This window comes from Cupressus sempervirens, chromosome 8 (assembly GCF_028749045.1).
Source record: "Cupressus sempervirens isolate cs-2001-9-10 chromosome 8, ASM2874904v1, whole genome shotgun sequence".
NCBI lineage: Eukaryota > Viridiplantae > Streptophyta > Pinopsida > Cupressales > Cupressaceae > Cupressus > Cupressus sempervirens.
Genome location: NC_143125.1, coordinates 293,318,944 through 293,334,514, shown reverse-complemented (window position 1 = coordinate 293,334,514; position 15,571 = coordinate 293,318,944). Strand labels below are relative to the sequence as shown.

The 15,571-nt window shown below is 38.4% G+C and overlaps 1 protein-coding gene across 1 annotated transcript in view; it reads left to right on the top strand.

Moving 5' to 3' along the window:
• Positions 1-14,546, top strand: part of LOC149542580 (trihelix transcription factor GT-1-like) — a 43,739-nt gene extending 29,193 nt beyond the window's left edge. Inside the window, exons 2-4 of the mRNA XM_089797481.1 lie at positions 13,400-13,519; positions 13,622-13,867; positions 13,972-14,546. Of these exons, the coding sequence (XP_089653607.1) occupies positions 13,400-13,519; positions 13,622-13,867; positions 13,972-14,192 (587 nt within the window). The 3' untranslated portion in view covers positions 14,193-14,546. The remainder of the gene's footprint in view (positions 1-13,399; positions 13,520-13,621; positions 13,868-13,971) is intronic.
• Positions 14,547-15,571: the final 1,025 nt, after the last annotated feature.

The following is a 15,571-nucleotide window of genomic DNA, read 5'->3' as shown; positions in this document are numbered from 1 at the left end:
AAAGTGTAGGCTGCGAAAATAGTAATGGTGTTGCCTTAATAACTTCCACCTCTTCTTTTTCTTCTTCCTTTTCTCCGTTGGTCCCACTCTCATTAGAATATGTCTCGTGCCGACCACTATCTGTATCTCTTGCATCTTGTCTGGATCTGTACCTGAAAAATAATGCCTGCCTCAAGCATTCGGTTAATCCAACATGTCAAGAGGAATCATTTGCGTTATCGCCTCCAGGAATAACCCAATCGCATAGTGAGGCATGTAGAATGTCTTATGCTGAATCGTCATGAACTCATACATTCTTTTTGCCAGTAGTGCATCCCAATTGTACACTCTCCCATTCGGGATCCCATTCATCATCACGACCTCTGGAATGAGATACCGGATGCGTGGCTTATTTTGTGAGCCGACTCTTCACTAAGTCCATGAGGCAACTCCAATGCCCTTCTTAAATGTTGGACTTTTTCAGTCCTCTACGCTTCGAAGTGTCCATGAGAGCTTCTTTCTTTGCTTGTGACAAGTCACCACAAACCAGCTGTATCAACTATGCCTTCACATCTTGATTTAACTTTTTCGGCTTGTTATCAATTTTCTTCCTCCCTTGTGCATGGCTAGGTATTCCAAATACCCGTGTGAAATTCGGTGCCCTAAATGAGATTACTAGGTCACGTCCAGGATAAGCAAATGAACTGGTTCGAGAGAACCGATCATAAGTCTCTATCATTGTGCGCAAAAAGCCCTTGTAATCTCAAATGCAAAACATTGGTATTTGTATCACCCATTCCACTTGTGTCTTTCGGATGCTATTCTTCACCAGATGGTTCTCAGGTGTATCCTACCACCATTTCCCGCATTTGGCTCCATTCAGGCTTTCGAAAGAGATATTCTGTGGTGTGAGGTGAGCAGGTGTAGTTGTTGGCTGTGCTGCTTGTTTGCCCTTTCTATTTGCGCCTGTGCTTGTGCTTCCTGCAACACATACACCTGAGCGTAAAGTCTTCACATTTTTGTTCATGTTTATGCTGGTTACTAAATCTTCGTCTAACTTCTTCCAAGCTTTCTTCCCGGCTGACTGCATAACTGTCACCTCTTTTGTCCTTATGTATGAAGAAAAAATGTTTAGGGTATTTTGCAATTTTCCCTAAAGGCAATGATGGTACAACAACTACACTTGACAAATTCACATTCGCATAAGAGCCTGTAAGATTGTACGAACTAATACTTTAGCTTGTGTGAGCAGCAACAAATAGTTTAGTTTGTTCAACTCCTTCATATGTAAAGTTCGTGCATTGCTGAACATGCTTCATAGACTCCTTGCATGCACTTATCTTAGTCCTGTATGCACACCATACTCTCTTTGATATTTCTCTTATGTACTGTACGATTGTCTTGCCTATGCTTTTCTTAACGGTACAGTGTGAGGGTTTAAATTTTGCACCTTTGCCTTTTCTTGTTTGTGGCCGTACAATACATACCTTTCCTTTCCGTATGGTAAAGTACACCTTTTAGGCCGTACGGTGTCTATATGGCAACAATTCCTTTTGTTGCCCTTGTTTCGTTTGTGTTTGTACGCTATATGGTGCTTGGAATTTTAAATTTTTGTAGTCGTATGGTTGTAAGGAGTTTACTTCCCTTTTGGTCGCAGTTTGTTTGGTAGCAAGTCAGCTCTTGTATGGGTCGTATGGTGGTGTCACTTTCCTCTTTTCTTTTTGGACTATACAGTGTAGGGACCTATTGCCTATTCTGCCAAGTTTGTACGGTGCATTTCAATTATAATCTGCAGTGTTTTCTTTTTTGGTTGTACGATGCAGTAATTGTGTTTTCTTTGTCTATACGGTGCAATACGATGTCCCTTGTGATCTTTGCTTTAGTTGTACGATGCGCTTGTGTGGTCTCAGTTCACCTTGTGTCCATATGGTCTTTCTAGCTTTTCTTATTGGTTTTACGGATACACTGTTTCCCTCATGCCACGATTGTATGACTTACTTTGTCTCTCACACTTTTGTCTCCAATGTTCGTACAATGTACGACTCGTAGCAAATGAAGAATTTCTCTTGCTCCACCTTCTAAAATAGCCATATCCTACTCACCTTCCTCACTTTTTTGCCGACACCGTACGGTGGGCACACCTTGTTACACATGTTGTACAGTTGTATGGTATTTACTAGCCAGTTTCACCTATTTACCCTTTTGAGCGTCGTATGATTCAGTTCATTGTATTTTACTTACAAAGGTTTATGCACTTTTGCAAAATCCTTCCCTCGACTAATGTTAATCTCGCATGAACTCACTCATTTGTTAATTACTTACTATTAAATATATATTATTATTATTTACTTATTACTATTATTATTTACATTCTTTTGGAATTGTTTGTCCGGTTGTCATTATCTTCCTGGACTTAATTTCACTGGTGATAGATTTTTAACTTAGCCATTTACTGCATCGGCTACCTCTTTCCCATCCAACGTCCATAATCTAATTGCTCCATTATCGCCCACTTCACGAATTTTGTATGGCCCAACACATTTCACCTTAAATTTGCAAGGGTTGATTATATTATGCCTGTTATACTTTAATACTAGTTGCCCTGGTTGGAACCTGTTCAGTTTTAAGTGCCCGAAAAATCCATCCATGAATGAATATATTTCATGCCTCATCGCTTCATCCAAAATACTGTTAGTGAACGGTATCTAAAACGGATCCTTAATTGTTACAGTGTTGAAGCAACTAAAGTCTACACATATCCTTATTTGAGTGGTATCTCAGTGATATCATGATTGGGGATACACTTACTGGTCTGTACTTGAAAAATAATCCCTGCCTCAAGCATTCGGTTAATCTCATCTGTGACTCGTGCAACCTAATTTTTGTTCATGCGGTATGGTTGCTTCTGTATGGGTACTGTTCCTTCTATCAATGGGTCGCGGTGGATGCACAATTCCTTCAGTACCCCATTCAGGTCTTTGTATGTCCACGCAAAAACATCCTTATTCCCCATAAATATTTTAAACGCTACCGCTTTCAGAACTGGATCAATCATCTCCCACAAATATGTTTTTCGGATTAGCCTTGTCCCCTAAGTTCACCGTCTTCACTGTGGGTTCTTCGTACTTAATCGGCTTCTCGTCACTAAATGTATGTGCAGATGTTTCATCTATTTATGCCTCTCCTTTCACTTCTCTATTTTTCGTCGAAAATTCATTCTTTTCTTCTTCCTTACTTCCTTCCTCAGCTCCTAACATGTGACAACTTGAAAAGAGCACATAGTCCACCATTTGCCAATGGAGTAGGCCGTTCATCGATTACAAATTGTCATAGTTGGATCCTCCTAGTCTTAGGATTCCTTCTCTATTGGGTTACATTCATTTCTTCCCTTCGTCGTCTCCTTCACCTTCGGAGTCTAACGATGTTGCCTCTTCTCCCACCATTTGGTTGTGTAGGTCAATAACAAACCTACAACCTCCTTTTTCTATGGACAGAGTGTTCCTCTTCAAGTCGTGTTTCACCTTTGCCTACACCAGCCAACCCCTTTAGAGGATGGCGTCGTACCCTTTCCTCTTCAATGGAATGACCATGAAGTCTAGTAAGAAGGGTGGTGTCCCGATCAGCACAGGTTGTGCAATTAGAGTCTCGAGGGGTTTGATCCCGTGTTGATCTGCTGTGAGCAATTGGAATGTAGGTGGCCATAAGGTAGGTTGCACAACTTTTTCCATGTTTCTTCGGGTAATACATTTACTCTTGACCCTTAATCTACGATGGTGTTTGTGAGGATAGTTCCGAGAATACCCATCTCAACTACTTCCGGGTGTCTTTCTATGCAGTGCAAGTAGCATTGGGTCTACTGTAGTCGTTTTGCTTCCACCTTGTGTGTCTTTTCGTGGCTCTTCTATCGCCTTTGGGGATGGTGTCGTATTTAGGATTGCGGTCCGGAATTGAGGCATTGCAAGAAGAAGGTCGTTCAACGTCATGGGAACCTTAGCTTGCATTACTTGTCGTATGATACTTTGTTCTGCTTGGTTCCTCCCCGAGGTATTGACAGTAGTTTCACCCTCATTTTCTATTTCTGCTCGTGCCTGTTGCATACTTTTCTTCTCTTCCTTATCTGGACACATTGTCTTCTTTGCTTGCACGCGAGTGATTGCTAATGTTTCTTTGTCACATGTTTCTATGGTTAACAGGTTCACCTTGGGTTTAGGGCATTTTGAATCATCATGGTTATTAGGACCACACCATCTGCACAACAATTGCGGTGTACCCTTTGTAGTAGTAGTCTTTGGCGAAGTGGCCTCAGAGGTTACAGGCATGGCATTGTATCATTGGCCGTCCTCTTAGATCGTATTGTATCCGGCTACGACTCTCGTTATTGTTATTGTTGCCGCTGCCACATCCGTGTCAATTATTGTTTTGGTACCCTCCTGAGCTTGCCACATCATTGCTTGTATTTGTTCCTACTCTCGAGGTGGACACTTCTTGTGTTAGTAATACTTGTTGGTGTCCCTTCGTTTTCATATTGAACGTGCATTCCTTGGTGGAATGTCCTGCAATTTGGCAGAGATCTTAAAATTGGTTCTTAGGGTAGAAGCCCTTTGTGTGGCCCTCCTTGTTACAATCCGTACACCATAGTTCCCCTTTTCTCGTTTGGCTAGGGTTCTTTTTCATGTTTTTGAACTCTTTCATCATATGTAACATGTCCTTTTGTAGTGCCCAAACCTTTTTACTTGATTCCTCATTGCTGTTGCTTTTAGGGGATGATTCTTTTGAATCTGACGATCTGTCTTTCTTCTTTTTGCCTGTTTTCTATTCACTCTCCAAGTCCATTGCATAGTTATTTGTATCAACGTATGATACTGGAGGTACAATTTTCATTTTTTCGCACTATTGGTTGTAACCCTTCGACGAACCACCTTTTCTTCAACCCGTCTGTGAGTTGGCTTTCCATCTTTCTTACCAACTCCTTTAGCCTCCTCACTTATACACAAATTGTTTCATTCTTGCCTTGTTTGGTACTGTAGATTTCCGCTACTATCTCATTGTCATGCCTAAGTAGTCGAAACTCTACTATGAATTCTTTCTTGATGTTCGACCATGTAGTTAGCTTCTTCGGGTCGGTGTTTGAAAACTAATTGATTGCTACACCTTGTAGGGTAGCTGGAAGTTGTCGGACCCGGTCATTGTTGATCTATTATGCCGTTCGCAGTTTAGATTGTTTCATGTTTCACATGTTTTACAATGTTTGACTAGATTGCCCGTTCGATCGCCATTAAATTTCATCAATTTTTTCTTTGGGTCTGCATTTGTTAACTTCTCTTGTATTTGTGGTACTTGTTGCGCACCCACGCTGCTTTGTGTGCTTGTGTTGTTTTGCACAACCGTGCTACTTCGGACAACCACGTTACTCTATGGTGCAAAGAGCTCTTCTACTAGCGAAGTTCGATTCGTTAGGTGTATCAAGAAAGAGTTCACTCCACGCTCGTGCTCCTTCAGCACTTTGAGCCGTGCAGGTTCCCTCCCTTCCGTCTAGATTCTCTACCCTTGGTGTGTACAAGTTTAGGAACTCGTCCCTTGTCTCTTCCACTGAATTCAATCTCTGTCGCGTTTCCTCAAGCAAGTCCTCAACACTCCTCGGTCTGCTAGGTGAATGCACTTCCTCTGTCCGTGCTCCTTCACCACTTCGGTGCGAGTTGGTGAGCTGTTGAAACTTTTGCCTTTGCTGCACCTGTTGTGTGAGAATTAATGCTTCCCGTGCTGTGCGTACATCATCCTTGTCTTTTATTTTATTTCGATCTTTATTGAGCAAAATCTGCATTAATCTTCATAACACCATTTGTATTAGGTTCGACTAGCAACGACGCCAAATGTTTACTGTATAGGGTAAACGGATATTTATTGCATTAAGAGATTAGCATGTAACACAGAACAAGATACTCATTAAAAGATTAGGGTAAACGGATATTCATATAAGCAGATATGCAATTCCAATCACAATGATGATTCATAAATCCATTCAGACGATGTACATATACTTCCCGGAGGTGTGACTCAACCGTTAGGCAACCTTTTGGACACTAGCAATCCTGTGGGCTATAATATAGTTTTTACCGACAACACTTGTTACTTCTATAAGCATGCAAATAAATTAAGCATGCAGATGAATAAATACTTCTGAGAATTGTCCTGTAGAAAAAATGTCCCAACCCTCTCCTCTCCCTCACAGAATGACAGTCTGTGCATGATAAAATTCAGTATAACTACAGTTATCTAGCATTTTTGAAGAGGGAAATGTTTAAAAAAAGGCGTGAAACTTTTGATCAAAAATCACATCTGGAGAATGAAATTCCAAAACCAGAAAAATAACAGAAATTCCAGCTAGGGCCTTGATGCACTCTGCTATTTTTCCTGTGGTTTAGTACCTCTGTGGTTTTTATCTTAGATTCCAAATTGAGATAAGTATGGTACACCAAATTTGGCCCAAAAATTGAAGGTTGGGTATGTTCTTGGTTCTGTAAGGAAAATATGTAAAAATCATAAATCTGTACAGTTTTTATCTAATTTATATACTATTTATTAATTTGTTATTAACTTCTTTATCACTAAATATGTCCTAATTTATATTAAAACAGAGTATGGTGTCCTCAAAGAATCCAAGCCCAAATATGTTTTGCTGTTCCGGCAGACATGAACAGTACCCAAACCAGTAACTTAGGAAAAAATAAATAAAATGAATTTAAAAGCAATTGTTTGAGTTGCAGGCATAAGCAGCTATGCAAAATAAATAATTTAAAATGCATGCTATTTAATGTTTCTCGAATCTTAACAAAAGTTTTTATTAAATAAAGGTAGGGTTTGACCAGGGCACTGCCTGGGTAGCCTGGGTGCTGTAAAAGACTATAGGATCTCTGATAGAGATATACTGAATCTGATTTAGATTACTGTTCTAAAACAATGATGATCTTTCATATATATACGTGTGATTCCAAGTATATTCTATATTATTTCCTGCTATCAAACTGAACTATATATATAGACTCTATTATATTCTGTATAGTGTTTGTATCGCTGGTGGAGAACAGAGAATTGCCATGTATTGATGATATTCAACCACCCAGGATCGGTAATATATATAAAGGTAGAGAGTCATGGTCCCATAGGCCCATGAACTTATATTAGAATGCTGATGGTTTGATAAACCGATATCTAACATGATCATTTGCAACATAATATTTCAATGTCAAGTATATGACAATTATTAGTAAACACATAACAGTAATTATACACACACACACACACACACACACACACACACACACACGTATACATGTGTACACACACACACACACACAACAGTATATATATATGTATACATGCATACATATATATGTGTGTGTGTGTGTACATATATGTATACATATACATATATATACTGTTATATATATATGTATATGTATGTGTTGAAATCACAGATTTATATACTTAAAATATTGTGTACTTCACTTCTACTGAAGCTACACTTTAACAGGTGCTTATGTATGCTTGCAGTGTACTGGGGACATCCCCGGGGTCCTGTGACCTGGATCTGGACCCATTTGAGCTGCATATGGGGATGGGTGGAAGTGAACCCTTAAATATGGCTTTAAGTTGAGGTGTTGGACTTGAATGAGATCTCCAGTATGTTCAATTATTGTATCTATTTGATACCCATCTCTTCTTCACAGACCTTATTTGTTATCTAAATGACTGCAGCACATCTGAATGGATCCTTGGGGTACTGATTGCTGGACCTGGACCAAGAACTGTTTGAGTAGGGGCTGTGAAGCGGGCAACACAGTTCTAAGATGAGGTTGCATTTCTCTCTGCCACACCTTTTCTTGGCAGACCTTATTTTTCCAAATGACTTGATTGGATACTATGGGCCACCGAACAAAATCTCTGGTCATATTTTGGGCAAAACTTGTTAACTAAAATCATCAGCTTGGATGTACTTGGAATCTACATCTTCTTGAGGTCAGTAATATGAAGGATCATTCTCTTTTATGGAGATTTCAGGTTTAACAAATGGGATTTGACTGCGTGCCAGTTCCTGGACTCGCTGTATGCTGCTAAAGTTTTGTAGGTTATGGATTTGAATCAGGTGCAAATGGCAAGCTGTTTCTGTCTAGACGTCCCTAAGCAGTTTTTAACCCGACATTTCAAGCAATAGGTGTCACCGGTTTTCAGCCTAGAACAAGTTCCTCTTACACTGTACTTTTTTCCAATTGAGGATTGACCAAACATAGTCAATGCTGGTTTTCAGTAGCTTGAAAAAGAGGTAGTTTGGCAATTCTAATGTAAATGACAAGCAACCAAAATTTTCAAGCTTAATACCTATATTGTGATTCATAATGACGTCCCTAAGGGTTTTTTGACCTGACATTTCAAGCGGTTGGTGTCACCATTTTTCAACCTAGTACAAGTTCCTCTTACACCATACTATTTTTTCGAATTGACGATTGACCAAACATTGTCAATACTAGTTTTCAGTAGCTTGAGAAAGAGGCAGTTTGGCATTTTTAATGTTAATGACAAGCAACCAAGATTTTGAAGCTTCATACCTATATTGTGATTCGTTATGCAATTCATGGCAAGCTTCAAGAAATTTTTTTAAATGCCTATATTGTCTCGTGTAAGCCTCAAAAAAATTGTTTTTAATACCTATATTACATCATGTAAGCCTCAAAAAATTGTTCTTAATGTATATATCGTCTCATGTAAGACATTTTTTTTGTCATCGAGGATGTGGATTACCTCATGTGGAATATTGGTTCCAGTAACTGGGTTACTAGGTTTTTCCATTTCCTTGAGGGCAGTTTATACCGTCTTAAAACTGAGGTCATTTGTAGCCTTTTAGAATTAGGCCTTATGCTTATATCTTTCAAATGTGTGAAGGAAGCATAAATTAAAGGGTGGCATACACATGTATGTAATGGCTAATACAATTATAAGTTTTGTGCTTGTCAACAACATTGAACATTTTGCCCAATCATCCAATTTCTAATTTCTTTCACATTCTTTGCTATCATATTTATTTTTTATTTTTTATTTTCTGGTAGAGCAGTCTTCTTCTGCATTCTACTATTTTGCTAGACTTGCATCCCATTAATCTTTCAAAGGATGTCTGAATGTTATTTTAACAATCTTTGTGCATTGTTGAACAACATTGAATGAATGAATGAATGATTTTAATGATGTCTGCGAGGCCAAAGCATCTTATGGGACCTCCTAGAAAAAAAACACACCCCTAGATAAAGGGTGTAAGAACATAAGGCCTTTTGAAACTGCTTCTTTAAGTTTGCTCATCGACAATGGATGTTGATAATTAAATTTGCTGTCCTGTCTAGCTGTGTTTCCCCAAAAAGAGTGCCTAAATTGTTTGTTTTTAGGCATGTTGGCCATTGCGAAAATGTAGTTCGGTCTCCACCACTCGTCTTGCAAAATAAATATATTCTCTCCACCCACTCTTCCTTTGGTATTGTACATCTACCTGTTTCGCAGCTCAAATGATGAGAGCTCGTTGTAAGTTGGGCTATGAGTGTTTTAGCTCTCTATTTGATATTTGCTCCCATGTATGCTTTCTCCTCATGGGGTCTCATTGGGTTAAATTCTTTGATATAATAGTCTTTTTGCATCATTTTTGTTTTGACCATATGAGACTCCTGAATTCTTCCTTCACGAACTTTTTTATTCCATTTTTGTTATCTAGACAATCATCCATACTAACCTTTGATGCCGGATTCGTACCCCTAGATTTGGATCCGGATTCTTGCCAGGATTCATCCTGATTTGAGTAGGGTTGATGATTTTGCCTTGTGGATGTGATCGCAGATCTGCTTGGATCCATAGGGCAAAAACACAGGCCCTACCTGGATTGGGATGAATCCCGCTAGGATCTGCTTAAATCCGCCAGGATCCAATGAGGATGTGTGTTGATTTTCTTTATAATCATGAAAATAGATAAATGATCAAGTATACTAGATCCATTGATTCATGCTAGAGTTATAGATGCATACTATTAAATTATTTAGTTTTAGATTATGTATATTTCTCTTATTATTTTGTATATATAACGCACGCACACACACACAAACACACACACATGAATCCACGGATCCAATTCACGCGCCCAAATCGGATTCCAATTCCAAATCGGCAACTAAGATACTAATGTTGCATTTTTCCATCCATTTGACATTTTGCTTCATCTACATGTCCTTTCTTCTGTCAAGCCCTTCTTCCATGATCAACTTAGGGTAACGATGATTATCCATACGTTGGGTCTTCTTTAAATATTCTAATAACCAAACTGTTGTTGAGGCGTCTAAAGGGAATATGCCTATTTCCGCCAATAGGATCAACCGTTGTCTTAATTTTGAGACTGTTAATGATTAAAAGCTTTTAGATTCTTTTTACTTGTCTCCATTTCTGATCTGACATGCTGCTGCCCAAATCTCACAACCATAAAGGATCACTGGGGTAACCAACAAGCCGAAGAGCATCTTTTTGGTTTTCTAATACCATTATTCCGCATTCCTGCATCTATTTTGTAAAGAATATAGTGCATTCCAGCCTCCTTGAATTCTTTTTGCTTTACATGTTTCCCAACTGAGCTTGCTGTTGAAGTCGATTCCAAGGTATTTGTACTCATCCACAATATCTAAAGGTCTGCCATTGAAAAGGAAAGTTTTAAGCTGCCCCTTGTTTCTTTTCAAAAAGAAAATCATCACTTCGGTTTTGCTAGTGTTCACTTGCATCCCAACCACTAGACAGAAGACTACAAGTGCCTTGTAAGTGCTCCCTCAGACCATCAGCAGTTATAGCAATTACAATGAGATCATCCACATATAGAAGTAGTTAAATCATATACTTAGCTAGTTGAACCCCATTGCCATTATTCTTGTCTAAACATTCTTCTGATTTCTCAGTATATAACCCAAACAAGGGTGGTTTGAGGGACAACTATATCACTGCCAAATGAGATCATCCACATATAGAAGTAGTTTAATCACATACTTAGCTAGTTGAACCCCATCACCATTATTCTTGTCTAAACATTCTTCTAACTTATCAATATATAACCCAAACAAGGTTGGTGAGAGGGGCCATCCCCGTTTGACACCTTATCAATAACACCTTAATATAGCAATTAGGCTTCAATCTCGAATATTATCACCAACATGAGAGGTACTCTTGCCTTGGTTGTCTTTCTGAACATTTGTTATATGGTAGAGAGTCCGTTGTATACTACCTTGGATTTTGTGACTTGTCCCTAGCAGTCATCACCCTAGCAGCCAATGCTCCTTTCAGGTTACTTATAGGGTTTGTACCACACCAAGGGAAAATTACTGATCTGACATGTTTGATACCATCTTCTTGCCTGTGTGCAGGTTTGTTGCATGTATACCTCAGCATTTATCTCCTCAAAGTGTTGGTGAACTTCTGAAAGAGAAAAATAATGGCTTTTCTTTTGCCCTATATGCTGCGAAAGTGAATACATTTTTCCTTGGTTCTTTTCAAGGAATTATAAAAAGTAAAGGGCACCATTGATATGTGTGCGTGTGTGTATTTATTTATGTATGTGCAGGGTTTGAAACTTTGAAGGGAAGCTCTCTGAGTACTACTATTTCTAGTTTTCTAATTAAGGAAAATTACTTGTAATTGTGCTAATCTTTGTTCACATGTCCCATTTAAAATACGTGTCCCCAGGAATACAACATAAAGAGAGGTATGTGAATCATCTAAGTACAGAAGGAGTAATGAAGTGGATGGGGAGTGGGTGGGTTGGATCTTGGCCAAAGGAGTATATTCAAGGACTGAAATATTCTTTAGCTATTAAATGTTGTCAATCTGTTTTATTTTATATCCTTCATTGCTTTCATTTATTGGAGGGCTAAGAGACATTTTAGTGGCGATAATCATTTAAAAACTAATAATAATCTTAAGTTCTTTGTTGCAGTACAATGAAGAGTACATATATGTTTTAGGGGGATTAGATGTGTCTGTGACTATTGTGTTCGATCTTGAACTTCTAATGCTGAGGGCTTATATGCTAGTTAACTGCATTACTTAATACGCCCAAATATCAAGTACTGCTTTGGGTAGATCTTCTGATGGCCATCCAAAGGGTAGGCAGCCCTTGTGGACTGGGGATTCTACTCAGTGGAAAGTGGAATCACATTAAACCTGCAAATGGTAAATAGTACTGTGGTCTCATCATGTTCTCAGCAAGAGGATGTCTTCTACGTTTTTGATGAGGTTGATAGTTGCATTGAAGGTGCAGGGATTGCTTGTACCAGCTGCAGTATGTCCCTCTGTCCCAGCTGTGCATAGATATAATACGATCTCGAGTCCCAACTTTGACTTCTGATGCTTGTTAGCATGTTAAGTAAGTGTCTAAGGCCTCTTGACAATATGATCATTGAATATGTGGATTGTGGCCCATATAGAAGTTTCTGGAGCAATGGAGTATTTAACAAATGAGTAGCTTTGAGTATGCAATAATGCTCTAATGGTATCATTCTTCTGCAATTACCTAGAGAATCATATGTAGCTTCTCCATATATTCCAGCTAGAATCTATGGTGCTAACTCAATAATTCTTTGCTACAGGACATTGCAGGGATTATTCTTATGCATGTTGCTTTATCTTGATTCTCTTGCATTATGCTTTTCTTCCTTCCCCCGGAGACTCTGCCTCTCCCTGTAACTTGAAGCCAAATTCACTTCTGTTTGGGTTATTAGAAAGCCAATCTAGCCTTTGGCAAATAGAATCTAATGAGAACATCAAAGTAAGTAGAAGAAGTACAAGTTGCGTACAGGCAAATTCACATGGATTATCCATCAGAACTCATTGAGCAGCAGACACTAAGCACTTTTCTAGCATGTTTAATGAAGGGTTTGTTAATTCTTTCATCATTAAAGGGCGAAGTCAATCATTTGAGCAGACACATATCTTCATTCATACTCTTGCAAAAACACACTAAATGACCATTTCTATCAGTTTCTGGTGGGTTGAATGCCAGGATGAATGTTCATGCTTGTCTTGAATTCCTTTGCCTTGTATTGAATTTCTTTGCCTTGTATTGAACGCGAAGATCGCTGTATAACCTATATGTAGTTGAAGATAGCTTGTTTTGAATTAGTTCAAAACTTGAAATGAAGAATAGGATTTTATAAAGTAATGTTTGTAGGTAAAATGCAAAACATGTAAAATTTATAGAAAATTGATTTCAATCACAATATTCTTCATTGTGGTTTCCTATCAACTGTGTTTGAGAATCCTTCCTTTTATTTCCCAAGATTTTTCTTTTCAAGATTTAAAAAATTATGTTATACTGTTTCAATCAGGATGGTTGACAATATTTTTTTGATAACAGACTTTGACAGGCCTGCCTTAACTCTTGACCAAAGGTTAGATAATGACAGCCAAGCTACATCTTTGTTGTCTCACGAATCTCCGCTGAGTCCATGGAATTGGAGGGACACCAGTGCCAATGGTGAGGTAGCTCGCACTTTCTTATATCTTGGTCTGTTTTTTAATGTAGAAGTAAAATGTGCGATTGTCAACTGAAAACTGTTATTGTGAAACATATCCTCAGGTTTACCTCAATGGAACACTGGGATGGAACGCAATGTAACTCCAGGGAGGGTTATTGTTGTAAAATGGGGTGATGTGACCAGAAGAATAGGTATTGATGGTTCTGCAGAAGCCATTAAGGATTCCATTAGGAGTGTTTTTGGGCTGCGATCAAAACGGGCATTCTGGTTAGAAGATGAAGATGGAGTTGTCCGCAGCTTTGATCGGGACATGCCCTTAAGATCTTACAATCTCCAAGTTGATCCAGGTTGGTTATTTTATCTGTTTGGCAATTGGTTGTAGCTGGTAACTAATAAAGGTAATTTCTCCAGCAATATTGCACTTGAATCTCGAATATCGCCAAATTTGCAGGTTTGACAGTGAAGATCTGTTATTATGATGCATCTGGTCAGCTTTCAGCAGTGACTGAAGAAAAGGTTTTTTACTGTGAAGAAGACTTCCGTGAATTTTTAGCCAAGCGTGGTTGGTTAGCACTGCGAGAAATAGGTGGGTATAAAGACATTGACTCAATGGAAGAGCTTCGTCCAAACAGTATGTATCAGCAAGGTGGATTTAAGGACTTGGGCATGTAGCTAACATGGGTTAAATAAACTCAAATTATCAATGTAACTCTTCAAGGTTCGTCTTTACTCTTTACGTCTGGCCTGTACTAACTGATCAAGGCATGCATATGCTATGATATTCAAAGTGCACACTTGTCAGCTATTATCAAAATCTTTTTGGTCATAGAATCCCAAACATTAACCATTCTTCAACATCACAGAGGCATCTTAAATGACTTCCATAGTTTCTGCTCAAATGAGCATGTATGTACCATTGTGATTGGAGAGCTGTATAGAAATGAAAAGTTCTTGATCTACTTCAGGCACTTAAAAACAATGTTCTCAGCATTTTGCAATTTTAAGCAAATCTCTCTATTGCAACGATATGTTATGAATCCTTTTTTGACTGTAGTCATCTCATACTGATTGTTGGATTCCTAATGTCATTTAAGCCCATTCTTTATATTCTTAGTTTTGTTAAATGAGTTGTGAGAAGTTTGCACAAGTTCAGTTTATTGCAGGTGGAAACTCAATTGATAATGCATTTCTTGTTCTGGTTGAATAATGAGATTTATTGATCAAATGCCGAGTTTCTTATCAATGGCCTCACCTTAAAAAAGAAGGCCGTAATGTATAAGAAGTGTTTTGGACATTGGTGGATAGAAACAATATCATTCTTCTGTGTGAGGAAACATTCTGTGATATAGTACTTCTGATACTGGTTTTGTCTTAGAAAATATAAGGCGATAATGCATTAAAAATGGTTTTAGCCAATAGGAAATATATCATAACAGTCAGTGTGAAAAGAATTAATGATATGATGCCACTCTTCGAGGAGCAAGTGCCAGGGAAGATTAGAGCAATGTCAATGTCTTATGACAGAACCTATGGTACTGAAGTAAATTCTAATCGCATGCCACTATATGATGACTGACATTGGTTCTTTCATTGGAAAAGCAAGTGTGTTAAAGATTGCATTGCCAACCTATAATGGGAATGTATTAGTGCGAAGTGCTTACAATAAGGACGAGATAACTGAGATCTTAGCCAAAGCTGAATGTTGAGACCTTAGCCAAAGCTCCAAAGTTGATCCAAAATTGCATTGGCCTTAAAAGTCATAAAAGAAATTTGAATCCTTACTTTGGGTTTTTAGCATCATACAATTACACAAGTTAGATAAGTATTTGATAGGCGTTAAAGGAAAGTGCTAGAGTAACAAGCTATGCTTTTGTTTTTCTAGAGCTGCCAGAGAGAGTATGCTCAAATTTACTGTTACTAAATACTGGGCATTATGGAAGATGCACATCGTATTAGGAATTGTTTGTTACTTGTTAATCATTTATATTTGGGCATTTTGGAAGATGCACATTGCATTCGGAATCGTTTGTTACTTTTTAATCATTTATTTG